Source organism: Phodopus roborovskii, unplaced genomic scaffold (genome assembly GCF_943737965.1).
Source record: "Phodopus roborovskii unplaced genomic scaffold, PHOROB, whole genome shotgun sequence".
Classification (NCBI taxonomy): domain Eukaryota; kingdom Metazoa; phylum Chordata; class Mammalia; order Rodentia; family Cricetidae; genus Phodopus; species Phodopus roborovskii.
In genome coordinates this window covers 19777994-19799846 of record NW_026126540.1, presented here as the reverse complement: position 1 = coordinate 19799846, position 21853 = coordinate 19777994, and the positions used below count along the sequence as shown (strand labels likewise).

General features: G+C 43.2%; 3 protein-coding genes across 6 annotated transcripts in view; 1 reads left to right on the top strand and 2 right to left on the bottom strand.

The window, feature by feature from the left end:
- Sh3d19 (SH3 domain containing 19) overlaps positions 1–17650 on the bottom strand; it is a 144686-nt gene extending 127036 nt beyond the window's left edge. Inside the window, exon 1 of the mRNA XM_051199379.1 lies at positions 17172–17650. Coding sequence (XP_051055336.1) covers positions 17172–17283 — 112 coding nt within the window. The 5' untranslated portion in view covers positions 17284–17650. The remainder of the gene's footprint in view (positions 1–17171) is intronic.
- Positions 1–21853, top strand: part of Kirrel1 (kirre like nephrin family adhesion molecule 1) — a 1148154-nt gene that overhangs the window by 1123151 nt on the left and 3150 nt on the right. The gene's annotated exons all lie outside the window — the stretch shown is intronic.
- On the bottom strand, positions 595–987 carry LOC127233027 (NADH dehydrogenase [ubiquinone] iron-sulfur protein 5). Its single transcript, XM_051199378.1, has one exon. It carries the CDS (start codon positions 985–987, stop codon positions 667–669), a length of 321 nt encoding a protein of 106 aa, XP_051055335.1. The 3' UTR covers positions 595–666.

Sequence of the window (21853 nt, the reverse complement as noted above, 5' to 3'; positions counted from 1 at the left end):
ATTTGTCAAATCTAACAAAATATGCTTTATTTACATAACAGAAAGCAGCCACCTGCAACTTTTTGTTCAGGAAGGGGAGGGAAAGAGTTGCTCAGATAACCAGAGCTTAATTTCCTTCTCTATCCCCAGTAATCGAGAGGAAATATTCAACCAGACGAACAAAAGGCACTGAAATCTTCCAGGAAAATATTAATGGCCTTGCAAGATCATTACCTTTAACCAACCCAGATTCTCTGCAGTGTCTTCTATGACCTAAGACTTCACTTCCACCTTCATATGGCTTCATATGAGATCTAGTCTTGGGGCACTATGTGTGCCCTTACACACAGTATTGGTCTGTAATTAACTCAGAACACCCAAGAGGGGAAGGCAGGGCCAGGGAGCCAGGATACCTCAGACATTAATCCTGTATTTAGTGAAAATTAGTGAACAGGATAAATCTGGATTCAGCTGGGTGGTGGTGTCAAGACAACCTCTGATCAGCTTTGGACCTCAGGAACTATGCACTCTTCATTTCATGTTGTTTTTAAGCCTTTCATTTGTACATTGTTTTTTTTTATTATTATTATTCTTTAAATTCTTTATTTTATATACTTGATGAAGACGCTTCGTGAAACTGTCTTCCCAGGGGAAAACAGCATGAAAAGCAGCCTCCAGCTGCTCTGCTCAAGGCCTAGGCTCCCCCTCGCCCACAAAGTGAGGTGGAGGGGTGTATTTCCCCTCTTTGATCATCTTATCCCGCTGTCGTCTGATTTCATTCAGGCGCTTCATCGTTTTGAATCGAAGATAACATTCCTTGAAATCATCATACTCTATCTTGCACTCTTTTTTAGCCCGGGTAGCAACAATTCCATGCGAACATTCTATCCATTCTTTTTCAAAAGCATGGCACCGAGCGGGAATTTTGTAGGGCTGTTCAACACACTGGAATGTGAAATGACGATCTAGGCTAATGCCTAGCTTTTTCTGCACATCAAGGAAAGGCATAACGAGCGCACCAGATAAGTGCCCTTGTCCGATGCCTCGGTGTAGAGCACGACCGTCGGCTTCAGGAAGACACAGATGCCTCTCATTTGTACATTGTTACAAAAGCAATAGGAAACTAATATAGATAGGGGCAAGCTAAAGGCCTTTTAGTTATCCAAGCAGATTTGTTACAGTTCAGGAGGAGCAGGGACAGAGAAATAAGAAAGAGCCTTTCATTTATGGACTATCTTCTCCACACTGCCAGTACAGTACTAAGTCTTACAATTTTCTAAATAAATATTCAAGAACCCCTGTAAGCACAGAAAGCCATAAGTGATGACAAAACAGATTGCCCTGATGTCACGACCACCACCTTCTTAAAAGGGGGGAAGTAAAGGAACATTTAATCTAAAAAAGGAATCGTTTTCCCGAATCCTGGCTATTGAAAGAAAATCAGACAGAACCGATGCGACCAACATGGACACCACACTGTCCTCACTGTCGCCCTCTGAGCTGGCTTGAGGACTTGGCTGTTGGGCCATGACTCCTTCCGAAGAGCTGTAACAAACAGTGCTCATCTGTTAAAATAAAGCTGTTAAAGACTAGCTTACAACAGAAATCTGTGACGTGGAAGCTGTTAGGCTTCAGAACTGATTGATGTCATTAAAAATTCCATACCAATAGGTGAGGTAAAGAGAAATGACAGTATTTTAATCAATATTGCCTACTAATGAGCTTGGGATAATAAAGAATATGTGGCTTTAGAAAATTAGAAGTCTGTGGCACACATCAAAGGCAAGTGTTTGGATTTTAGGAGAAATATCCTGTCCCCCTAGGAGTTCAGCGAAGCTATTTTTAATTCAGAAAGAGAGGGCTGACATGAAAGACCACAAACAAGAAAAATAATGCACTCTTGCTTCAGAGACTTTCAAGTCAGTGCCATACAAGGAAAAAGACATTAATCCATCTGAAGGGTCTAAGCCAATATCCAAGTAGTTCTGAATGGAGCAGCTCTAAATCCTTCATAGTGTCACTTTCAACTTCTAAAAGCACACTCCATACTTTGAGTTTTGAATAAGCAAGTTACAAAAACTAGTATATTCCAAAAGCTCACTGGGCCAGCTTATAGTTATTTCTTAGATGCAGGAAGTTCATGAAAAGTGTTGTACAAAGAATTCTAAAACAAGTTTCTGCCAACAGTGTCAGTATATTCCAACTAGCAAAGCTTTAAGTAAGTGAGAAAGACTTCACATGGATACTTCCTCTGACCACCAATGTTTTTCCTGGATTCCTCTCAAAGTCCCCATGACTTGCAGGTCTCCCACAGGAGAATGCAACTGTCTAGTGCTGTTAATGGGAGGTTAGCCAAAGAAATGTGAAAACCGACACCTCCAGCTCCTGAGCAAGGGCTTGAATATTGGCAGGTGGATTTCTGTCCATTGTTCGTAACCAATTAGAGGTTGTTCCTTCAGCCAGAATTCCAGCACCAACGGGGTGAACCTGTGCATATGTCTCCAGCTGAATATGATAGTGAGATGTAAAGCTTGTTTTAACCACAGCATTAGTGAAAAAATGTCAGGTTCAGGTTGCTAGCAAATAATAATGTATAATTGATGGTGTTTCCCCCTCTCCCAGTTGAATTTTTCCTAGTAATTTACTAGGATATTGGCTTATATATCTAAATCCAGAACCAAGTATTTTAAGCTGGAAAGGAAACTTGATAAAGAAGAATTTGCAAACCTTTCCTCCAAAGGGCAGGTCAGCAAGTATTTCAAGCTTGTAGCTGGATTCTATCTGCTGTAAGAGATAGAGGACAAAATAGCCATAGATTTATGTATGTGTGTGTGGCTATGTGCCAATAAAACTTTATTAACAGTCATAAACTTGGGGCCTAGGTCCAACTCCTTCACATGTCAATGAAGATTCTGAGGAGAGGGAGTCATGGTCATATAGTTGGCATTTTAATTTTCTCACTTTGGCAATTTTTCTTTATTTTTAATGTGTATGGGTATTTTTGTCTGCATGTACACCTGTGCACCAGAGGACAGAAGGCAGTGTTGGATTCCCTGCAACTGGAGTTACATATGGTTGTTACTTGTCAAGTGGGTGCTGGAAATTGAACCCAGGTCTTCTGGAAGAGCAGTCGGTGGCACCTAACTGCTGAGCCATCTCTCTTACACCCTTAATTTTCTTCTTTCTGTTACTGAGTAAAACATCCACAAAAAGCACCTGGAGGGTGGGTTTTATTTGGCTTCACTTCCAGGGCACAGTCCATCACTGAGCGGTCATAGCAGGAACTCGAGCAGAAGCTTGAAGCAGAAGGCTGGGGCTAGCTTCCGGGCCAGTTCACTGACAATGGCACTACCCACCCAGGTGGGTCTTCCCAGATCAATTAAGGCAATCAAGACATGCCTCAGCAGCTTGGCCACAGATAACCAGATAAAGATAGTTACTCAAATGATACTCATTACCGGACCCCCCCCCCACCCCATGATTCTAAACTTTTTCACAATTGATTGACAATTAATGCTAACTAGGACAGCTGGCCAGTAGGAGGTTGCACATTTAATTTAGTATCGTTTTGTTTTGTTTTTGCTTTTTGAGCAAGGATATTTCTATATAGCCTGACTATCCTGGAACTCACTCTGTAGTCCAGGCTAGCCTCCAACTCAGGGATCCACCTGCTTCTTTCTGCCTCTTGAATGCCGGAATTAAAGGTATGCTCCACCATGCCCATTGAGGTTCAGCCTGGTGGTGGCACACGCTTTTAATCCTAGCACTGGGGAGGTAGAGGCAGATGGATCTACAAAGCAAGTTCCAGGACACCCGGGGCTACACAGAGACACCCTGTCTCAAAACCAAAACAATGCATGTCTCCTGAATCTAGTCCTCAGAAGAGGTTCTGCTGGGTCACAAGAAAAAGATAAAAATACACATTAAAAAAAAAAGGGGGGGAAATACTTAGGTTTTTAAAATTATGTTAAACAGGCAACAGTTTGATTATAAATGAGGATTTGCTTTTCAAATGATTATGGCATTTGTGAAAACAAGTAAATAGCATAAGACCAAACTCATGAACAAATGATAAATTAGCTAGCATTTTGAAAAATGAGATTCGGTGGAAACACAATTACATGCTCCCTTCTGCCATCATCTGCACGACAGTTTATCAATCACTTCTTTTATCAACAGGACAGCACTTGCTATTATCTTTACAGTAACTCATCTCAGGGAAAAATAGCACTTTAAAAATATCATAAAGTGAAAAGTATACGAATGTAGCCAGCAATCGCTTCTCATGTTTCTCTTTGTTGCCTCTGTTGAAGATAAACCCAGGCCCTGGCAGCTAAGCTTGAACCACCCACCGACCTATCCTCACCCTTTGCGTTTTAAATTTATTTTTCCTTTCTTCAAATTTCAAAGAAATAAGCACTCACTGGGAGAAACTCAAACAGTATGTGAATATAAAGTAAAACACTCTACGCCCTGTTCCATCCCGTTCTCCAGAGCACTGACCATACGCTGTTCTATCATAATTAATTACTGCTGTATCTGAGCAATGGGGTGAAGTTACCTTTTCTAATCACTTTGACAAAGGAGAATATGGAGTTCCCCCTGGCCAGACATTCCTGGAATATCATGTTTTAAAATGCAATGAATAAAAAAATAAAACAAATAAATAAAATGCAACAAAGGGGTACAGGGGTGCTTTCTGTGATCTAGGAAAAGCAAGGAGCCCAGCAAATCTGAATGGGGGTTTGATATTCAGCTAAATAATGCACCTTTTTAAAAATGGCCTGTACCTGGGGGTATTGGGGGGCCTGGTGTCCAGTAGTTCCAGACCAGCCTTGGCAACACAGTGTCTGTAAGAACAAATTGTCGGATGGAGAGTTTTTCTTTTATGTGTATAAGTGTTAGTTTGCATGTATCTCTGTGCAGCACATGCATGTCTGATGCCTTCAAACGTCAGACATGGGTGTTGGGTCCCCTGAGACTAGAGTTCAGATAGTCATGAGCCACCATGTGGATATTGGGAATCAAGCCCAGGTCTTCAGAAAGAGTAGTTGCTTAGCCATTGAACCATCTCTACTGCCCCCAAGACTCATCTTTTTCTTTAATTTATTACCTTTTTACTTATTTATTCTGCCAGCATGGGGTTGTCATGCCATGACACATATGTGAATGTCAGTGGAAAAGTGGAGACTACCATTTCCTTCCACTATGCTGGTCCTGGACACTGAACTCAGATACTCAGTCTTTGAGTCTATCATCTTTACTCATGAACCACCTGGCCTACCTCAGGACTCCTCTATCTAAATACTTTATATAGATTTATTTTATTACTTTTAATTATGTACATATGTTTGTACACCTTGGTCCAGTGCCCTCAGAAGGCAGATGTGTGAGATCCCGTGGAGCTGGAGTTACAGGTGGTTGTGACCTTGCATGTGGGTGCTGGGAAATGAATCTGGGTTCTCTGGAAGAGCAACAAGTGTTCCAAACCACTACACCATCTCTCCATCCAACAATCTGTTCTTACAGACACTGTGTTGCCAAGGCTGGCCTAGAACTACTGGACTCAGGCCTCCCAGTACCCCCAGGTGCAGGCCACAATGAAAGCATCCTCAGAAATGTCTGTAAGGTTCATCCCGGCTACACATACCTCTTCCTACAGCTTGGTGGGGAATTTAGAGAGCTAGAGGGTTTTGTGATCACAGTTTGGGTTTATTAGGTGGGTGGGGTTTTTGCTTGTTTTTTTGTCTGTTTTTATTTTGTTTTGAGACCTAGCCTAGGTTTGCCTCAAGGTTTGCCTCCTGCCTCAACCTCCTCAGTGCTGAGACTACAATCCTGTCAAGCTATGCCAAACTTGGCTGCAAACACTTCTAATGGTAGTGTCTTTCCAGTGTCTCCCTCGTCATGTCCTGATTAGCATCTTTTTCATAGCTAAATCTCAAATGTAATTTGAACTTATTTAAAAGTCAACTTATGAAACACAATGGCTGTGCCCTCCTGTACAGGACACACAAGAAGTTGTGGTAGATGCGTAGCCATCTGGCTCTCCCTTTGTGTAGGGAGTTCACAGCCCCCCACAGAGCCTCTCTATGGTGACAGCCAAGAACATCTATCTTCAAGGATGGTTGGTGGGAAGGCTCTGGAAGCTGGACTTGATATCCATATAATGCCACACAAGAAGTCAATAGCAATAAGCCAGCTCGGGCTATATTGATGGTACCATAGGACAAACATTTTATGCCCTTTGGACATTGATACTGGATAAATGGTTACTCCTCAGTGGGTCAGACTAAGATGCTTTCCAACCTTGCATACATAAGGATTCAGGTTAAAATAAAATAAAGTAAATTTTAATGCACCTATAATCCTAAGCACTGAACAGGAAGCTGGAGGTCTGCAAGCTTGAGCTATGTCTGAAGCCGAAGTAGGCTACCTCTCAAGACACTATCTCAAAAGCAATAGGCGAGGGAGCAGTAGAGAAGCATGGCCTGTGCAAGGCCCTGTGGGGTGTGTGTGTGTGTGTGTGTGTGTGTGCGTGTATGTGTGTGTACTGCTTCCTAGTTGAGTTTAATTCTCTGTGTTGACAGCACAGGGTGTGGTTGAAGGATGAGAAGGGATCGTGGACACTAATGGTCCCACACTGGGGGCCTTGCAATATCAGTGAGTACCTTGTAACACACTGTTTAAGGACTATTTAAAAATGGTGATATTTATTAACCAGAAGGGGAAAAAACAGAATCCTCTGCATCTTGTACAAAACATTCTCTTCTGTACCCCTGGTACTCAACAGATCCCAGAGGAAAAATATTAACAACCTTCTAATCCAATGACTCTTTGATTACCTGTTTCCATGAAGACAGCCATACTGAAAAGAGGGGAACTCTACACCCCTACCCAGCAGCAGTCCTGGCTGGCATTGTGATCTCATTAGCAATGCAAATGAAACATGTTTAAATGCATAGGGGGGAAAGCAGCATCTCCTTCCAAGGCTCCTATCCACTTACTCTGAATTAAGCTGAAGGTAGACAAAGGCCAAAATCAGGGAAAAATTATTTTCAGAGTCTATAGGCTTCCTTCTCCAGACTTGTCCAAAGGTAACCTGGACTCCTTAACATTACACATTGTGTGTGTGAACTTCAAACTTATAATAAACACGCTCCTCATCAGCCTCTTGAATTTCCAATCAAAAGAGGTAACCAAAATAATAAGAGGGACTCATAAAACTGAAATGATCTGTCCAAGATCATTAAAATAAAGCAAAAATATCACAAGGACCTAGGTGTTTGCTTTTGTTTGTTTGTGGTGTGTGTGTGTGTGTGTGTGTGTGTGTGTGTGAGTGTGAGTGTGTGTATGTGTGTGTCTTGCCTTCATTGAAGTCTATGCCCCCTGTGCATGTCTGAGAAGGCCAGAAGAGGGTGTCAGATCCCTGGGGCTGGCATTATGGATCACTGTGAGCCACCACTGAGTACTAGAAACTGAACCACAGTTGTATAAAAAGCAGCCAGTAACTGAGCCAACTCTCCAGCCCCAAATCTATGCATCCTCTGGGAACCTTGTTTTTAACAAAGTACATTATAGTTTAGTGATAAGAGAAGGCAAATAAAAGAATCAAGTTGGAGCCTTTTCCTGTTAAGGACTACATTGGGCCTGTGGTTAGGGGCATGGGAGAAAAGTGGTTTAATCAATAGTTTCTGTTGTTGTTTTTCTCTCTCACAGAAAGAAGGCAAGCAAAGTTCCTGTGGTGACTCTCTTATCATTAGGAACTAAGATCTCATCTACCTTTCTGCTCCACCATAGTCTTTTTCTGCTCTTGGAGCCTGGGATAGCCTGGGATTTCTGGCATGCTATCATTTGGATCCTCAGTATCCCCAGGGGTCTGTCTGTGTGCTGTAGGGTTGGTCTTCAGCCTCTGGTGCTCTGGGGAAGTAAGGGAACTGATACGAGGTGAGCCCTAATAAACAGAAGTTAGGTCACTAGAAGCACGGTACCTTTACTTCTAGCTACCATTAAGAGAGGCTTCTTGTACCAAGAACTACTGGCCATGAGAGTCTCACCTTGTCACAGGCTTAAGGGCAATGGGAACTAAGCGAGTACAGCCAACATCTACAAACCCAAGGGTCAAATAAACCCTTCCTCCTTTACATTGACTTTCTCAGGCATTTTGTCACAGTAATAGAAAGCTTTACCAACACGGAGTAACAGGGGGAAATGAAGACAGAGGAAAAGCCCATTCTATGCAACTGAGTTAACTCTTTAAGATTTTTCTTTTTAACATGCAGGTATTTTGCTTACATGTATGTCTGTGTACCACATACATGCAGTGCTTTCAAGGCCAAAAGAGGACATCAGGTCTCCTGGAACTAGAGGTACAGACAGTTGTTAAACACCACATGGGTGCTGGGAATTGAACCCAGGTCCCCAGGAAGAGAAGTCACTGCTCTTAACTACTGTGGCATTATCCCTCCAGCCTGAGTTAATGCTTTAAAGAAAAAACTCTCTTAGAAACCCCATTCAGCACTTACTTGCACCTCATTAGCAGGGCTAAATGAGAAAAATATGTGCAAATAACAAGACTACTGCCTGGCACCTAGCACACTGTAAAAGAGTAACATTATCTGATTCACCAGAGCCCAGTGTTTTTCCAAATCCTCTCCTGCTCTCTGACTTCCTTTCCATTTCTGAAATTGGAAAGGAATGTCTATTAGTCATCGTACCTGTACCGAGAGCACTCTCGTGTGAATGAGCCTTAGTTGTAGAGTCTCCTCAGTCGGGTGTGTATTTCACATCCTTCTGTTTTAAGTTATGAAATGAAATTATACAAAGACATAGGGTGGAGGAACTGAGATTCTCCGGGACCAAAGTCAATGGCATTGTTCTGTAGAGCTGAAGATACTGAGGGAGTGGAAAAGAATGATCTCAGGGCCGGAATGTTGTTTGGTTGGTAGAATGCTTGCCTAGCCGGCATGAAGCCCCTGAGTATGATTCTCAGGACTTTGAAAACCAGGAATGGTGGCAGCAGTCTTTAATCCCAGCCCTTGAGATGTTGACAGAAAGATCATGAGTTCAAGGTCATTCTTGGCTACATAACAAGGGTGAGGCCAGCCTGAAATATATGACACTTGAAAAAAGTTCAAAATAGGTTTTTCATGCAGAATTTTTTTTTAATGTCAGAGCATCTTACTGTGTTGGGATGGCTTGCATGGTGACTTCCTTCACTTCATACATTACAGAAGTTTTGGAGAACAAAGCTGAAGCATACAAACCAGCAGTTACTACCAATGCCAGAGACCAAAGCCAGCATCCCCAAGAATAAGAAATAAGAATAGTATACATGCCTGATACCAAATAAAGATGGCATTTCAGCCTCCATGGTCTTCCCAGCATCCAGTCTCATCTTTAGAAAAACACCAGGGGCCAGCGAGATGGCTTGATGCTCAGGACCATGTAAAAAGCCAGATGAGAGAGCACACATCTATAATAGACTATAACCCTAGCACTCCTAAAGTAAGACAGAGCAGAGGCAGCATTACCCAGAAGCTCACAGGCAACCACCCACCCTGATGCACATCAAAGACCAGAAACAAGAGACCCTGCCTCTGCTTCAACAGGGAAAATGAGCATAAGCCCACTGCAGCACCCACAGCTGCCCTTTCTCACACAGCAAATAAACAATTAAGTGGCCTCTCAGACTTTGCAATCAGTCAGACAATTTCCAGTAGAGACACATCAAGGGCATCAAAAACAAGAAAAAGCCAAGGAGCTGCCATAGCCACAAGAAGCCTAAAGAGACATGACCAGTAAATGCAATTGGTAGGTGGGATCCTACAACACAGTAAGGGCAGTAAGGAAAAACTAAGGAAATATGAATTGTCTGGGCCAATGGCAGAGCTCTTGCTCAGCATGTGCTAGGCACCGGGGCTCCACCCCGGCACTATCCTTCCACCCACAGCACAAAATCTTACAGCAAAATTTAAGGCCCAGAAAGATGCTGTAAACCGCTGAAGGCTACAGAGTCAACTGAGATGGGATTAGGTGCAAAGCCGAAGTTTTAACTGAAAACAAAATGCTTATGCTCTCCCCAGAATGTGATAAGCTGCTAAAGTTACACAAGTACATGGGTCGAAGAGGCGAAGACAAAGAATGAAAGGACACACCCTCGGCATGAATAGGTTGCACCAGTCAGGCACGATTACAGGCTGTCACACCTGCAATGCCAGCACTTCAGAGACTGATGCAGGAGAACCACAAGTCTGAGGCCAGTGTGTGCTGCAAAGCAAGACCTCCCCGCCATGCTCTTTATGATATCCCTAAAGGTCATGAGAATATTTTCTCTGAAATGCTGCAGTATGATACCCCGAGAACACTGCCAGACATGTAAATATTTATAAAGGTATCAGTGCTTATTTTATGTCAGATTCTTGCTATTTTTGTTTAAGTATTTGTGAAAGACTTGCTGCTCTTGCAAAGGATCCAAGTTCAGTTCCCCACACCCGCACAGTAGCTTACAATAGTCAGTAACTCCTGGTCGAGGAATTACTGACCTCTGAAGGCAACAGGGGTGTGCATGATACGCATACACAAAGGCAAGCACTTGTACACACATAGTTTAACAAATACACATTAAAGGGAGGGGTGGGGTGACTGCAGTTTTCACGTGTATTGTGAAATGTGAAAATAAAATTGTCAGCTGTTTTAGCTTAGAAATAAATTTGAAAAGAAGAGGAATGGAAAGAAAGCAGATGATAGTGTGAAGCGGTGTGTGTGTGTGTGTGTGTGTGTGTGTGTGTGTGTGTGTGTGTGCGCGCAGGTTGGGTGTTTCCTTAGGGCACTAGCTCCCTTTATGGTACTTGCCTCGAACACTCAATACCCTGGATTTGATCTCTAGGACTGGGGAGAGGAGGAGGAGAGAAACTATCAAGTTCTGATTTGAAATTAAGTCACAGAAACAAACTTTTCATTGTCAAAATAACGAAAGCTAAACATTACTATTGGGCCATGTTAAATTTATCGGTGTAGGGACACTTGTTAAAAGCACTTGTAGCTCTTGCAGGGGATCCAGGTTTTATTCCTAGGGCCCATATGATGGATTACAACATCTACAACTGCAGACCATCTTCTGACCTCTATGGGCACAAGACACATGGCATAGATAGACTTACAAGCAAGTAAAACAACCATACACAACAACAACAATAATAATACGATGGCTTACAGAATGCCAAGACAACCAGTCTCAGGCTTTGGGAGTCTGGTAGGACTAAGGTATTTCCAAGAGAAGTATGCATTTCATATCAACCATATCTGATTGTTAAGTGGTGACACTGCAAGTGCCTGTTGCTGCTTCTGCTGATAAAAAACCCACAACTAGCTGGGAGGTGGTGGTGCACGCCTTTAATCCCAGCACTCGGGAAACAGAGGCAGGTAGATTTCTGTGAGTTCAAGGTCAGCCTGATCTACAAACTGAGTTACAGGACAGACCAAGGTGTTATAGAGAGAAACCCCATCTTGAAAAACCAAACCAAACCAACAAAAACCCACGCTATAACTAATCCCCAAATAGAACAGAAATTCAGATTTAACTAAGTATCAGATACTTTAGCAATAACAAAAGCAGACATAAAGTAAACACTAATAACTATAAATATTTACACTATGTCTGGCTGTGTTCTAGGAGTGTCATAACACTACAGAGAAAATACTCTCATAATTTATTGTAGGAATAGTATTTATTAGCCAGGAAGAGGAAGTAGACACAATCATAAAAAATTTGCATAGTAATCTACATTGAAATGAGAAATGTTGACATCAAAGAGACCACAAAATAAGTGAATAAATAGATAGATAAGCTTCAGAGGAGAAAATATTTGCAATGCATATAATTTACAAAATTTTAGGAACCTTAGTTAAAAACAAAAGCCAAAAGACTTCTAACAATAAAAAGAATGGCAAAAATCATAATGCTTTTACCACAGCTTCTTAGAGTGAACTGCCACATTTCATATGGGGCCATATAACTGAATGTGTATTTGCAAGAAAATTGGGAATAGTAAAATGTTTCTGAATGTACAAGGGCCCAAAATAAACTCAAAATCAGCACATGCAAGGGCTTCTGACAGTTCTTTGCCTACAGCCCTGGTTCTGACCAAGTAACACACACAGACTGCACCACACATCACCACACCAACCAGAGCCTGTACTCTACATTACCACACCAATCATTTCTTTTCTTTCTTCCTTTTCTCTTTCTTACTTTCTTTCTTTACTATATATAAGAAGTTTCTGCTGTTTTTTTTTTTTAGAAATAATGAGTTAATTATGAAAAATAAAGACAATATTTTCTTAGCACCATTCTTCAGCATGTATCAAATCAGTATTTATTTAAATTGCATTGTGTTGGACTGTTTGATTTTTAAAGTTGCTATTTGAGATACCAGCTTGTTTAATTAAAACAGACAAACAAAAAAAACCATTAATTAGGGCTGGGTGGTGGTACACGCCTCTCATCCCAATACTTGGGAGGCAGAAGCAGGTGGATCTCTGTGAGTTTGAGGCCAGTCTGGCCTACAGAGCGAGTTCCAAAGCTACACAGAGAAACCCTGTCTCCAAAAACAAAAACAACCAACCAACCAAACAAACAAACAAAAAAAATCGTTAAATGAATTTTGTCTTGGGATTGGAACAGAATTTCCAACAATCTGTGAAACAGCCCTAAGCTTGACTTCAGTTATCCTGGACCACGTGCTTTTATGAGCAGCATTGTCAGCACTGACAAGTGTAAAATTAAAAATACCCAACTCTGAAGACACTGGAGATGCCTGACATCCAGCAGCACCAACATTTCAGCCAAGATTCCAAAATAAAAACCAAATCCTGCTAATTAACAGAGTGGGATAATTACACATATATCAAAGAATTGTTTCAACATAAACATTCTTTATGATTTCTTATCAGTTAATGCTTTTATAGGCTCATACATCCAGATGTATATAATTTTTTTTCTGGTCCAAAAAGGGTGTTAAATGAAAAAAATATTTAAGAAGACCCATTGTATACAATGGCGATAAAAACCCATGACAGTCTCACAAACAATGTCAGCTGAAAACCAAACATTATGCTCACTCTGATGTAAGCATGATGTCATCAGCCAGCTTTCTCCTTCTTTTCCTCCCTCTTCCTCCAGAGTCAGAAGATGCCCAACCGTAGCTTTGCTGAGGGTCACTACATCCTGCTGCACCTAACCCTTGGGAGTTTCCTGGGAACTTTCCATTTTAAAAGCCAAGGCAGTTTCAGAAAACCTCGAAAGAAATTGGCCACCCCAGCTTTTACGCCCTGCCCTCCACGTGATCCACTTCGCCAGTGATAACCACTTAATAGCAAGACAGGGCAACACCAACACCTCAAACTTAGCTGTGCAGATAGAAGAATCGCTGGCCAATAGCAAGAAAGAAAAAGTCAAGAACAGACAATGCTGTTGACTGTCTAGGCTGGCCCACATAAATAACCACGGAATCTCTAAGCTGCCAAGAACCCCAGAATGAAAAATGAGCTTATGTGCTAGTCTGAGGATCCCTCTGTATTTACCTCATTGTTTTTTCAATCATCTGTTCAAAAGAACCCTTCTGAAGGGACGAGAATCATCAAAATCTCTGGGAGCATGTTAAGAACATCCTCCGATCCCGGCCTCTGAGATCCCGGCCCAGTGAATAAAGGTGAATGCTGACCCGAATTTTGTTCCTGAGACCCACATGGTAGAAGGAGAGAATTACTCCGGCAAATTTTCCTCTGCCATACATACAAAATAAATAAACAAATTGTAATTTTTTTTTTAAATATTTTCAGCAGCAGTCCGTGTCTGTACCTGTAAGGCAATTTTGGTGCACAAAGAAAAAGTTCGAGTTGATTCACAAACCCACATTTGTCTGCCCTGCTTGAGACTGGCATTTAATGGGTCAGTAAGATGCTCCAAGAATTAAAATGTGCCTGATTTTTCATATTAAAACTATCAAGTGAGACAATTAAGGATTTCATATCACACCATCAACAGAGAATCAGTCACATGGTACCGGGTTCAGAACTGTGCAGTGGGGTCATGCTATCGACGCAGGGTTCACGAGCGGAGCAGCATCCACATTGGCACATGTTTACCCTCTCTGCTCCGGTCCACTCATAAATTAATGTCAACTAGGTAGCTTCTCCAATTCTGCAAATTTTCAGTTGGCTTTTTCTTCTTCCTCCTTCCCTTCATTCTTTTGTTTTCTTTCCCTTTTAATCCCCCCCTCTCAACCCTGATAGGTTATAACGTGTGTGTGTGTGTATGTGTGTGTGTCTTAATCACTAAGAGAAAACTGGAATCATAAAGAAGTCATGGGTGTGGGGAGAAAATAATAATAATGATGATGATGATGACCAAACATGAGGAAATAGTCCATTTGGTGCCCTAGGTAATGCCTCAGAACTTTAAAAAACAACTTAAAGAAGAAATAGGGCTGGTAAGAACCAGGTTAGCATAGGTAAGGCCCTAGCTTCAATCTCTAGCCCCCCTCCCCCAAACAAACAAATAAAAAAAAAAAAAAAACCTGAGAAAACTCAGATATATTTTAGGAAGAAGGTAAGAAACAAATCAATAAATCAATTAAATTCCTATTGTAAGATGAAATAATGATTATTAAAGTAACTTTTGTTTTCTAAGAATACCCTACAGCTGTCGTCTAAGAAACACAAAACAAAAGCATGATCTGGTGTCAGATACCTATAATTCCAGCACCTAAAAGGCTGAGGCAGATGGATTGTTAATTTGAAGCCAGACTGGGCTACACAGTGTGACCTTGGAGAAACTACATTCATGATGATTCTACCTAAGCCAAATTATAAACTTAATATTATATAGGGTATGTGTGGTAAAACTTTAGAGACAAAGTAGCAAACAGTTTCAAAGAAAGATTTTTTTTTTTTTTTCAAGTGGGAAAGCACTTGCCTAGTACACACAATGGTCTGGATTCAGTCCCTGGAAGCACACACACACACACACACACACACAAGGAAAAAGCTTTTAATGGTTAACTATATATATAGACAAGGGGCAATGTCTGAGAGGGATAAAAACATGAATCTAAAGAATGGATATTCTTGTTTTCTTACTCTTGCATAAGTTAGAGTAGTCTTCACATTATAGTTTATTGTAAGAGTATTGCAAAAATAGATAATTCATACAACCACACATAATTTAGTGGGGCAAGAAAGTTCACTGGTTGTTTCAAGTCTCCACGCCCCAGGGTTATGGCATGCATCAGGTTATATGAGATGGGAGAGAAGGAGAAATCTTTAGAAAGGAAACCTTTAACGTGATGGAGGAAGGAAGAAACACTGAGAACAGGCAGACTTAACTATAAGGAAGAAGCAGAGGGGCGTTAGGCCTCGGGGTCAGTTTGCGCTCTCTTGGAAAGGGGCACCAGACAAGCGTCAGAGTTAATGCCCAAGCTTGGTAAGGAATGCAAAAAGTGTTTGAAAACATGGTAATAAATTTGGCTGGAGAAGCATGTCAACTATTAAATAACATATCCCCAATAAACTTGTAAGTTTGACCCTCTTACCCACTTATGTATTGCTGTCCCCTCACCCCTTCCTGAAGAAAGGCCATATTAAAGATAAGAAAGCTGAAAACACCTATTTCTAGATGCAGAAACTACACAACACCATGTCTTGGCAACTATTATCACAGAACCTAACTATGCCCTGGCAGTCTTCAGTAAAAAGTTACAAAAATGCCATTTGCACAGGCCTCGGGTGGGTGGGGGGGATGGACGGACGGACACTGAGAAAATATTGAACATATATCTGGGTCGTACCTAGTTTAAATTCCAACACAGCGCTCCACAGTGCAGTCCTTTGTCAGAGTGAAGCTTTTTGCTTACAGGTACCAGGAAACCAGAAGAGCCCACACTTCTTAAACCCATAAAGCATGGCAGGCACATCCTTGCAAACTTTCTTATGGTATTCTCGAATCACTTGCTCAACAGTTACGTGTTATTTCACTTAGGGTTATGCCGAACAAAACTACCCGTGATTATCAGTGTGTTCATGGTGAAAGTCAAGTGTCTTCACGCCGGAGAAAAGGTCCGGTAAAGGGCACAGAAGTTATTTTTAAGGTTCCAAGACTTCTACTGAGCGTACCCTGCTCTGATCAACTTTCTCTGTTTCCTTGTAACCCATGTTCTGCCCTCCATTTCCACAGACCCAACTTCTCCCAGGTGCTGACATAGAAAAGCTCCTCCACCTTCATTTCTAAGGAGACACCAGCCTGGTGGGTGGATTTCACTTGACTCGGTGTCAGCCTCTAAGTTAATTCTTCCCTTCAGCTACAGATAACTGCGGTTAGCCAGCTGGAACCAAAGGCCCAATCATTTCTTCCCCTTTATATTAGGGAAAAACAAACAAACAAATGAAAAAAAAAAACCACCCCAGGAAAAGGACAGGGGTGTGGATGTGGATCTACATTTAATCTTACATTTATGCGCCAAGCTACTTGATTTGTGCAGCGTTTGTGTGCCCCAAAACAAGCTCATAAAGGTAACTAACTCTAGGCCCCAAAACGATCCCTGGTCCAAATGAATTCCCTTCTCCGATACTACACTGGACACTCCCTTTTACCACGGGGAGGTTAGTTTCAACACATAACTCTTAAGCAGAAAATTGGTGTCGTGGGGGAGGGAAGGAAGGGACCAGAGGTCCGAAGTTCAACCCGCTACTGCAACAAGACTTGACTCAGTATGGCCACGTGGTCTGACCAGGTTGAGGTGGCGCAGGCGAAACCTTGTAGGGAGGGGTCGTTGTCCACCGAGAGAGCCAGACATAAGGAGTTCTCCGTGGCCTCTGACTCACCCACAGATAAGTGATCACCCAGCCACAAGTTCCAAACCAGCAACCTTAGATTTAGTTTGCACGGAAATTTTGGAGTTTTAGCTCCAAAGCCATTAGCAGGTAAAGAGACCAATCTGCTTTCTCTCGGGCTCAACCCGAAAAAGGAGACTAAGGATGGAATGGCCACTGTCCCGCCCTCTCGCCTCCAAGAGTTAAAGGTGTCAGTCCCTCCTGGCTGCAGCGAGAACTGCCGCCGCGCGGGGCAGGGTGTGAGCCGAGTCCTAGGCGCTCCCCACCCCTGCGTGGCCCCGGTCCCCGCGCCCCACGCCTCTCACCTGCAGCCGAATGGCCCGGGAGCGCGCGGCCCCGGGCACGGCGCGAGCCCCCGAGCTCGCGGCGCTCTCGCAGCTCTTCCTCCTCGTCCTCCCGCCGCCGGCCCTCAGCCATGGGCGAGGCGCCGCCACGCAGCCCGGGGACAGCGGGTGCCCCTCGCCAGTGCGCTCGGTGGGGAAGGAGGGTTCCACCTGCAGCGCGCGGAATTGGGGCGCGGACCCGGCCGAGCTCCCCGCCTCCTGGGCAAGCACGGGTGGCCTGCAGCTCCTCAGCTGGTTCTCTCTGCTCGCTTCCCGTCCTGTCCCCTTCCCCGCCCCACAGAGGTCCAGCCTGGGATCGGGCGGGCTCCCGGCCGGCCTCGCCTCCTCGGGGAGGGGTTACGGGCAGCTGAGGCCGCCCTCCAGCAGCACAAGAGGGAAACACCCCCAGAATCCAAACAGACGTGCACAAAATAAATCAAGGGGATGGCGAGGAAAGACAGACGAGAAGGCCTGGCCTCTTCCTGCCCTTTCACAATATCCCAGAGTCAACAGGAAACCCATTCGTTTGACACTTAAACAAAAGGGGGAGGAACCGGTTCCTAGGCGAGCTAGGAGAGATGCGCTAGCTGGGAGAGGCTGAACTTCACTTGGGGCGTACCACCTAGAGTTGAGTGGAGGATCTGGGAGGTGTGTGTGTGTGTGTGTGTGTGTGTGTGTGTGTGTGTGTGTGTGTGTGTGTGTGTGTGTGTGTGTGTGTGTGTGTGTGTGTGTCCCTCGTTTCCGCCCCACCCCCACCCTGGGACATGTGGCTTAAGTTGGCTTTGAACTCCTGATCTTCCTGCCTCTGCCTGCCAAGTAGTGAGATTACAATAATATAGCACCACATAGGGCCCTTTCCTCCTTTTATAACCCTTTAAAATGCACCTCACTAGGGAACAGGTTTTTTTTTTTTTTTTTTTTTTTTTTGGCAATGAAACTATGATACATGTCATTACAAATTAGTCCTGAGGCGTAGGGTGTACAACAACAAGGATGAGCCTCTATGTACACTACGGACTCTGTGAGTGATAAAGATGTGCCTTGAGTCCGAGTGAGTTTAGCAGTTGTAATATGATGATGGGAAGGCGGCAAACTAAGGGTATGGGGATCAGAAGAGCATTTGTACTTTCACTTCTGTTTTGCTGAGAACACACTACTGATCTAAATAATAAAGTCCAATTTCTTGTAACTACCAGACAGGACTTGGGGTTGGAGTGGGAGTAGAACGCTCCGATTCGCCGGCATGAGTGAGGCTTATCTCTGGTACTGTAAAAAAAATTAATACATAAATAAATGGATAAAGCCTCCCTGTAGTCCAGCTAATTGAGGGTTAGGAGAAGGTCACGATCCCTAGAAGACCAGGAAGAAAACGTGTTTAAGGAGTCCCATACCTGGTTATTTGCAGAGAGGTGATTTGGCCAAGGGGTGGGAGAGCCAGCTCTGAAGTCAGAGGCTGTAATTTGAAGCACTTAACTGTGGGGCCTGCCCACTGAACACTGCTCCAAAGCTGGAAAGAGCAATGGGACAAAAGTCATTGTGTGTACCCTAAGGTTCTATAGGTGCACACACATAAGCTCACACAGAGGGCAGATCCTGGAATGTCACAAAAAGATAGGAAACCCTTAGGAAAGGGCTGCGTGGGATGAACAGGCCTTTTTATCTGCAGACTCCTGCTCTCTTTCTAAGAGCTTGTGAGACTTCCCAACGTTCAGCATGCTAGAAAAAGAAAGGGAGAAAAGGGTTACCAGAGGCAGAAATGCTGGTGCTGTTTCTTTGACTCTGCAGTGGTGACCGTTGCTGCCTGAGAAAAGTATTTCTGGTTTTAGGTAGATAAAACAGAATTCAATTGTAAGAAATTGAGGCCAGATCCACAAGTTAAAAACGCTGCTACTGTTAAGCAGCTAAATAAGTGCATTCTTGGATAGCCGAAAACTAAAATGGAGTGATAAAATTCTGAATTCTCAGGGTTATTCTAAGCATGTGAGCTCACTTTAAGCAGAAGTGTATCACTCACTGGCCTTCAGGAATGAGGAACATTTGGAGGCCCCTCCCTGACAGCAGCATGACTACTAGGGTCCGTCTACTAACTCCAGACCTTTAGTTTGGGGATCCCTGAAAATTGTATCTCTCATGCAAAGATCCACACCACTTAGGGATGCAGGCTTATGCCCACACTTAGCAAATGTTATTTCTAACTATTATGTGCCAACAGCCACACCATATGATACCTTGAAGAGACCAAAGAAGGAAAGACCTGGAATGTTACTGTTAGGAACTATTGTAGCGATATATACATATATACATGTATATATACATATATATTTAAATAAACAAGTTACTTTTTTTTTTTTTTTTTGTCCAAGAAAGATGGTTATAGAACACTGTCCTTGAGCTTGCAGCCATTTGTTGCCATTTTGATCAGAGCAGCGTGACCACACACAAGCAACCCTTAGGCTGGGCCTCTTGGCATTCATAGAAAGAAAGGTGAGGTGGGTCATTAGACTCTCACCGGGGCTTCCCACCACTCATGCCTACCCCCCCCACCTCAGAGGTATGTAATTCTGCCACTGCAGCACATGCTGTCAGGAGGTTCTATCATATACAGCAGGTAGGAAATGAATGAAAGGGAGAGAAAGGCTCCATCAATACAGCTGTGGAGAAGTTGTCATACATACATGATTAAGATTTTCTGGTGATGCAGTTGCTTGGGGGAACACCTGTTAAGTCACCCCTTGCATGAACTGATTGGCTCTTTAAGCTACACTTGGGTAGAACCATTCCACTGGTCTGTCGTTGATGTCTTCTCTAAGCTGAGAAGATGTCTATTCATGCCTTCCCCGGGAAAAGTTAATGCAACAAAGACATAACCAATTTACCACAAAGCAAAGCAAAAGTTAGGAAGTTCCACAATAAAGATACAGCCACATTGAGTTAATTCAATGAAGAATATTTTATGACTGAATGTTCCTGTATAAAAGAATAAATTTGACCCCCTCCTGCCTTGTATCATCTACAAAAGTTAATGTATTATAAAACTATGTAAGATGTCTAGTACCAGCCATGATTTCCATTTTGTTGAGAGGGTCTTAAGCTCAATTAGAGGTGTTGATTACCATGAAGGTATGCATGCCACTACTGGAACCTTGTGGTTATTGTGCCATGCTGGTCATTATTGTGGTTCATAGTTGTCATAGCTGGGTAGGTCTACTGGTTGCTTCCCTTGTTTGGAAGCTTTCAAAGTGCCTTCTGGTACCATGAGAATTAGTCCTCAGGTCCTCAAGGGAGAAGACTTTCAGGTCAGATCCAGCTCTGATGTGTGGGTCCATGGATTTTGGAGAACTGTCTTAGTTATGGTTTCTATTGCTGTGACCAAACACCATGACCAAAAAGAAAGTTGGGGAGGAAATGATTTATTTGGCTTACACTTCCAGATCATAGTTCTTCATTAGAGGAAGTCAGAATGGGAACTCAGGCAGGACTGGAACCTGGAGGCAGGAGCTGATGCAGAGGCTGTGGAGGGGAGCTACTTACTGGCTTGCTACCCAGTAATGTAGGGAGCCGTCCCTGCACTCTCCATTACAAGATGGCGCCTGCATCTGGCTGGCGTTGAGAGTAAACAAGTCAGTGCACAGGTGCAGGGTGATTTTCCCTCCCTTGGCCTCTGCCTCTCCCGTGGCGTCATATGGGCTGATGGGCTGCAGCCAATCAGGAGGTGACACGTCCAAGGTGAAGGTTGTAAACCTATGTAAGGGTTGGGTTTTGGATGTTTGGCGTCTCCGCTCTGTAAGCTTACGCTCTCCCTCTCAAGATGCATTAAAGCTTTACTGCAGAAGGATCCTGAGTGTGCCGTGTCGTTCTTGCTGGCGAGACGGTAGCTCGGGACACAGTAAGCCAGTACTTGTTCAGCCCACCTTCTTATGACAGCTCAGGTATGACACCACCCACCTTGGATTGAGCCCTCCCCCATTGATCACTAATTGAGAAAATGCCTTACATCTGGATTTCACTGAAGCATTTTCTTAACTGAGGTTTCTTCCTCTGATGACTCTAGCTTATTTCAAGTTGACACACAAAAACAGTCAGTACAACTGACCCTTTGCCAATTTGACACATAAACATATTACTAGTAAGTCATAACCCTTCCTTTTTTATTCATCCCCAAGATCTCACATTAAAATCACAAATAATTAGTCCCATGGTCTATAAATTCAAACACATTAAAATTTGAATCTCTTTAAAATGTCCAATCTCTTTTTAAAAGTTCAAGTCTTTCATCTGTGGGCTCCCTTAAAAATCAAAATCAAATTAAATACCTTCTTCAAGATGGAAGAACCAGGGCACCATCACAATCTGACCCAAGCAAAACCAAACTCCAACAATATAAAAAACTCAGTGCTGAATTATCTGGGATTCAGTCGAGATCTTCTGGACTCCTCCAACGGGCTTGAATCACTTCTACAGCTCTGTCCTCTGCAGCACACACAGCTGTCTTCTAGGCTCTAGATGGCTACACTCTGCCTGCTGCTGTGGTTCTTCGTGGTCTTCCCATGATACTGGCATCTCCAAAATGCTAAGATCCCTCTCTGCAACTGGGCTGCATTTTACCAATAGCCTCTCACAGGCTCTCTTCATGGTACCAAGCCTCAACTTATTTGCCTGAACCT

What these genes read in the sequence shown, in the direction of transcription:
- LOC127233027 (XM_051199378.1), bottom strand. Translation starts at nt 987, where the DNA reads ATGCCTTTCCTTGATGTGCAGAAAAAGCTAGGCATTAGCCTAGATCGT.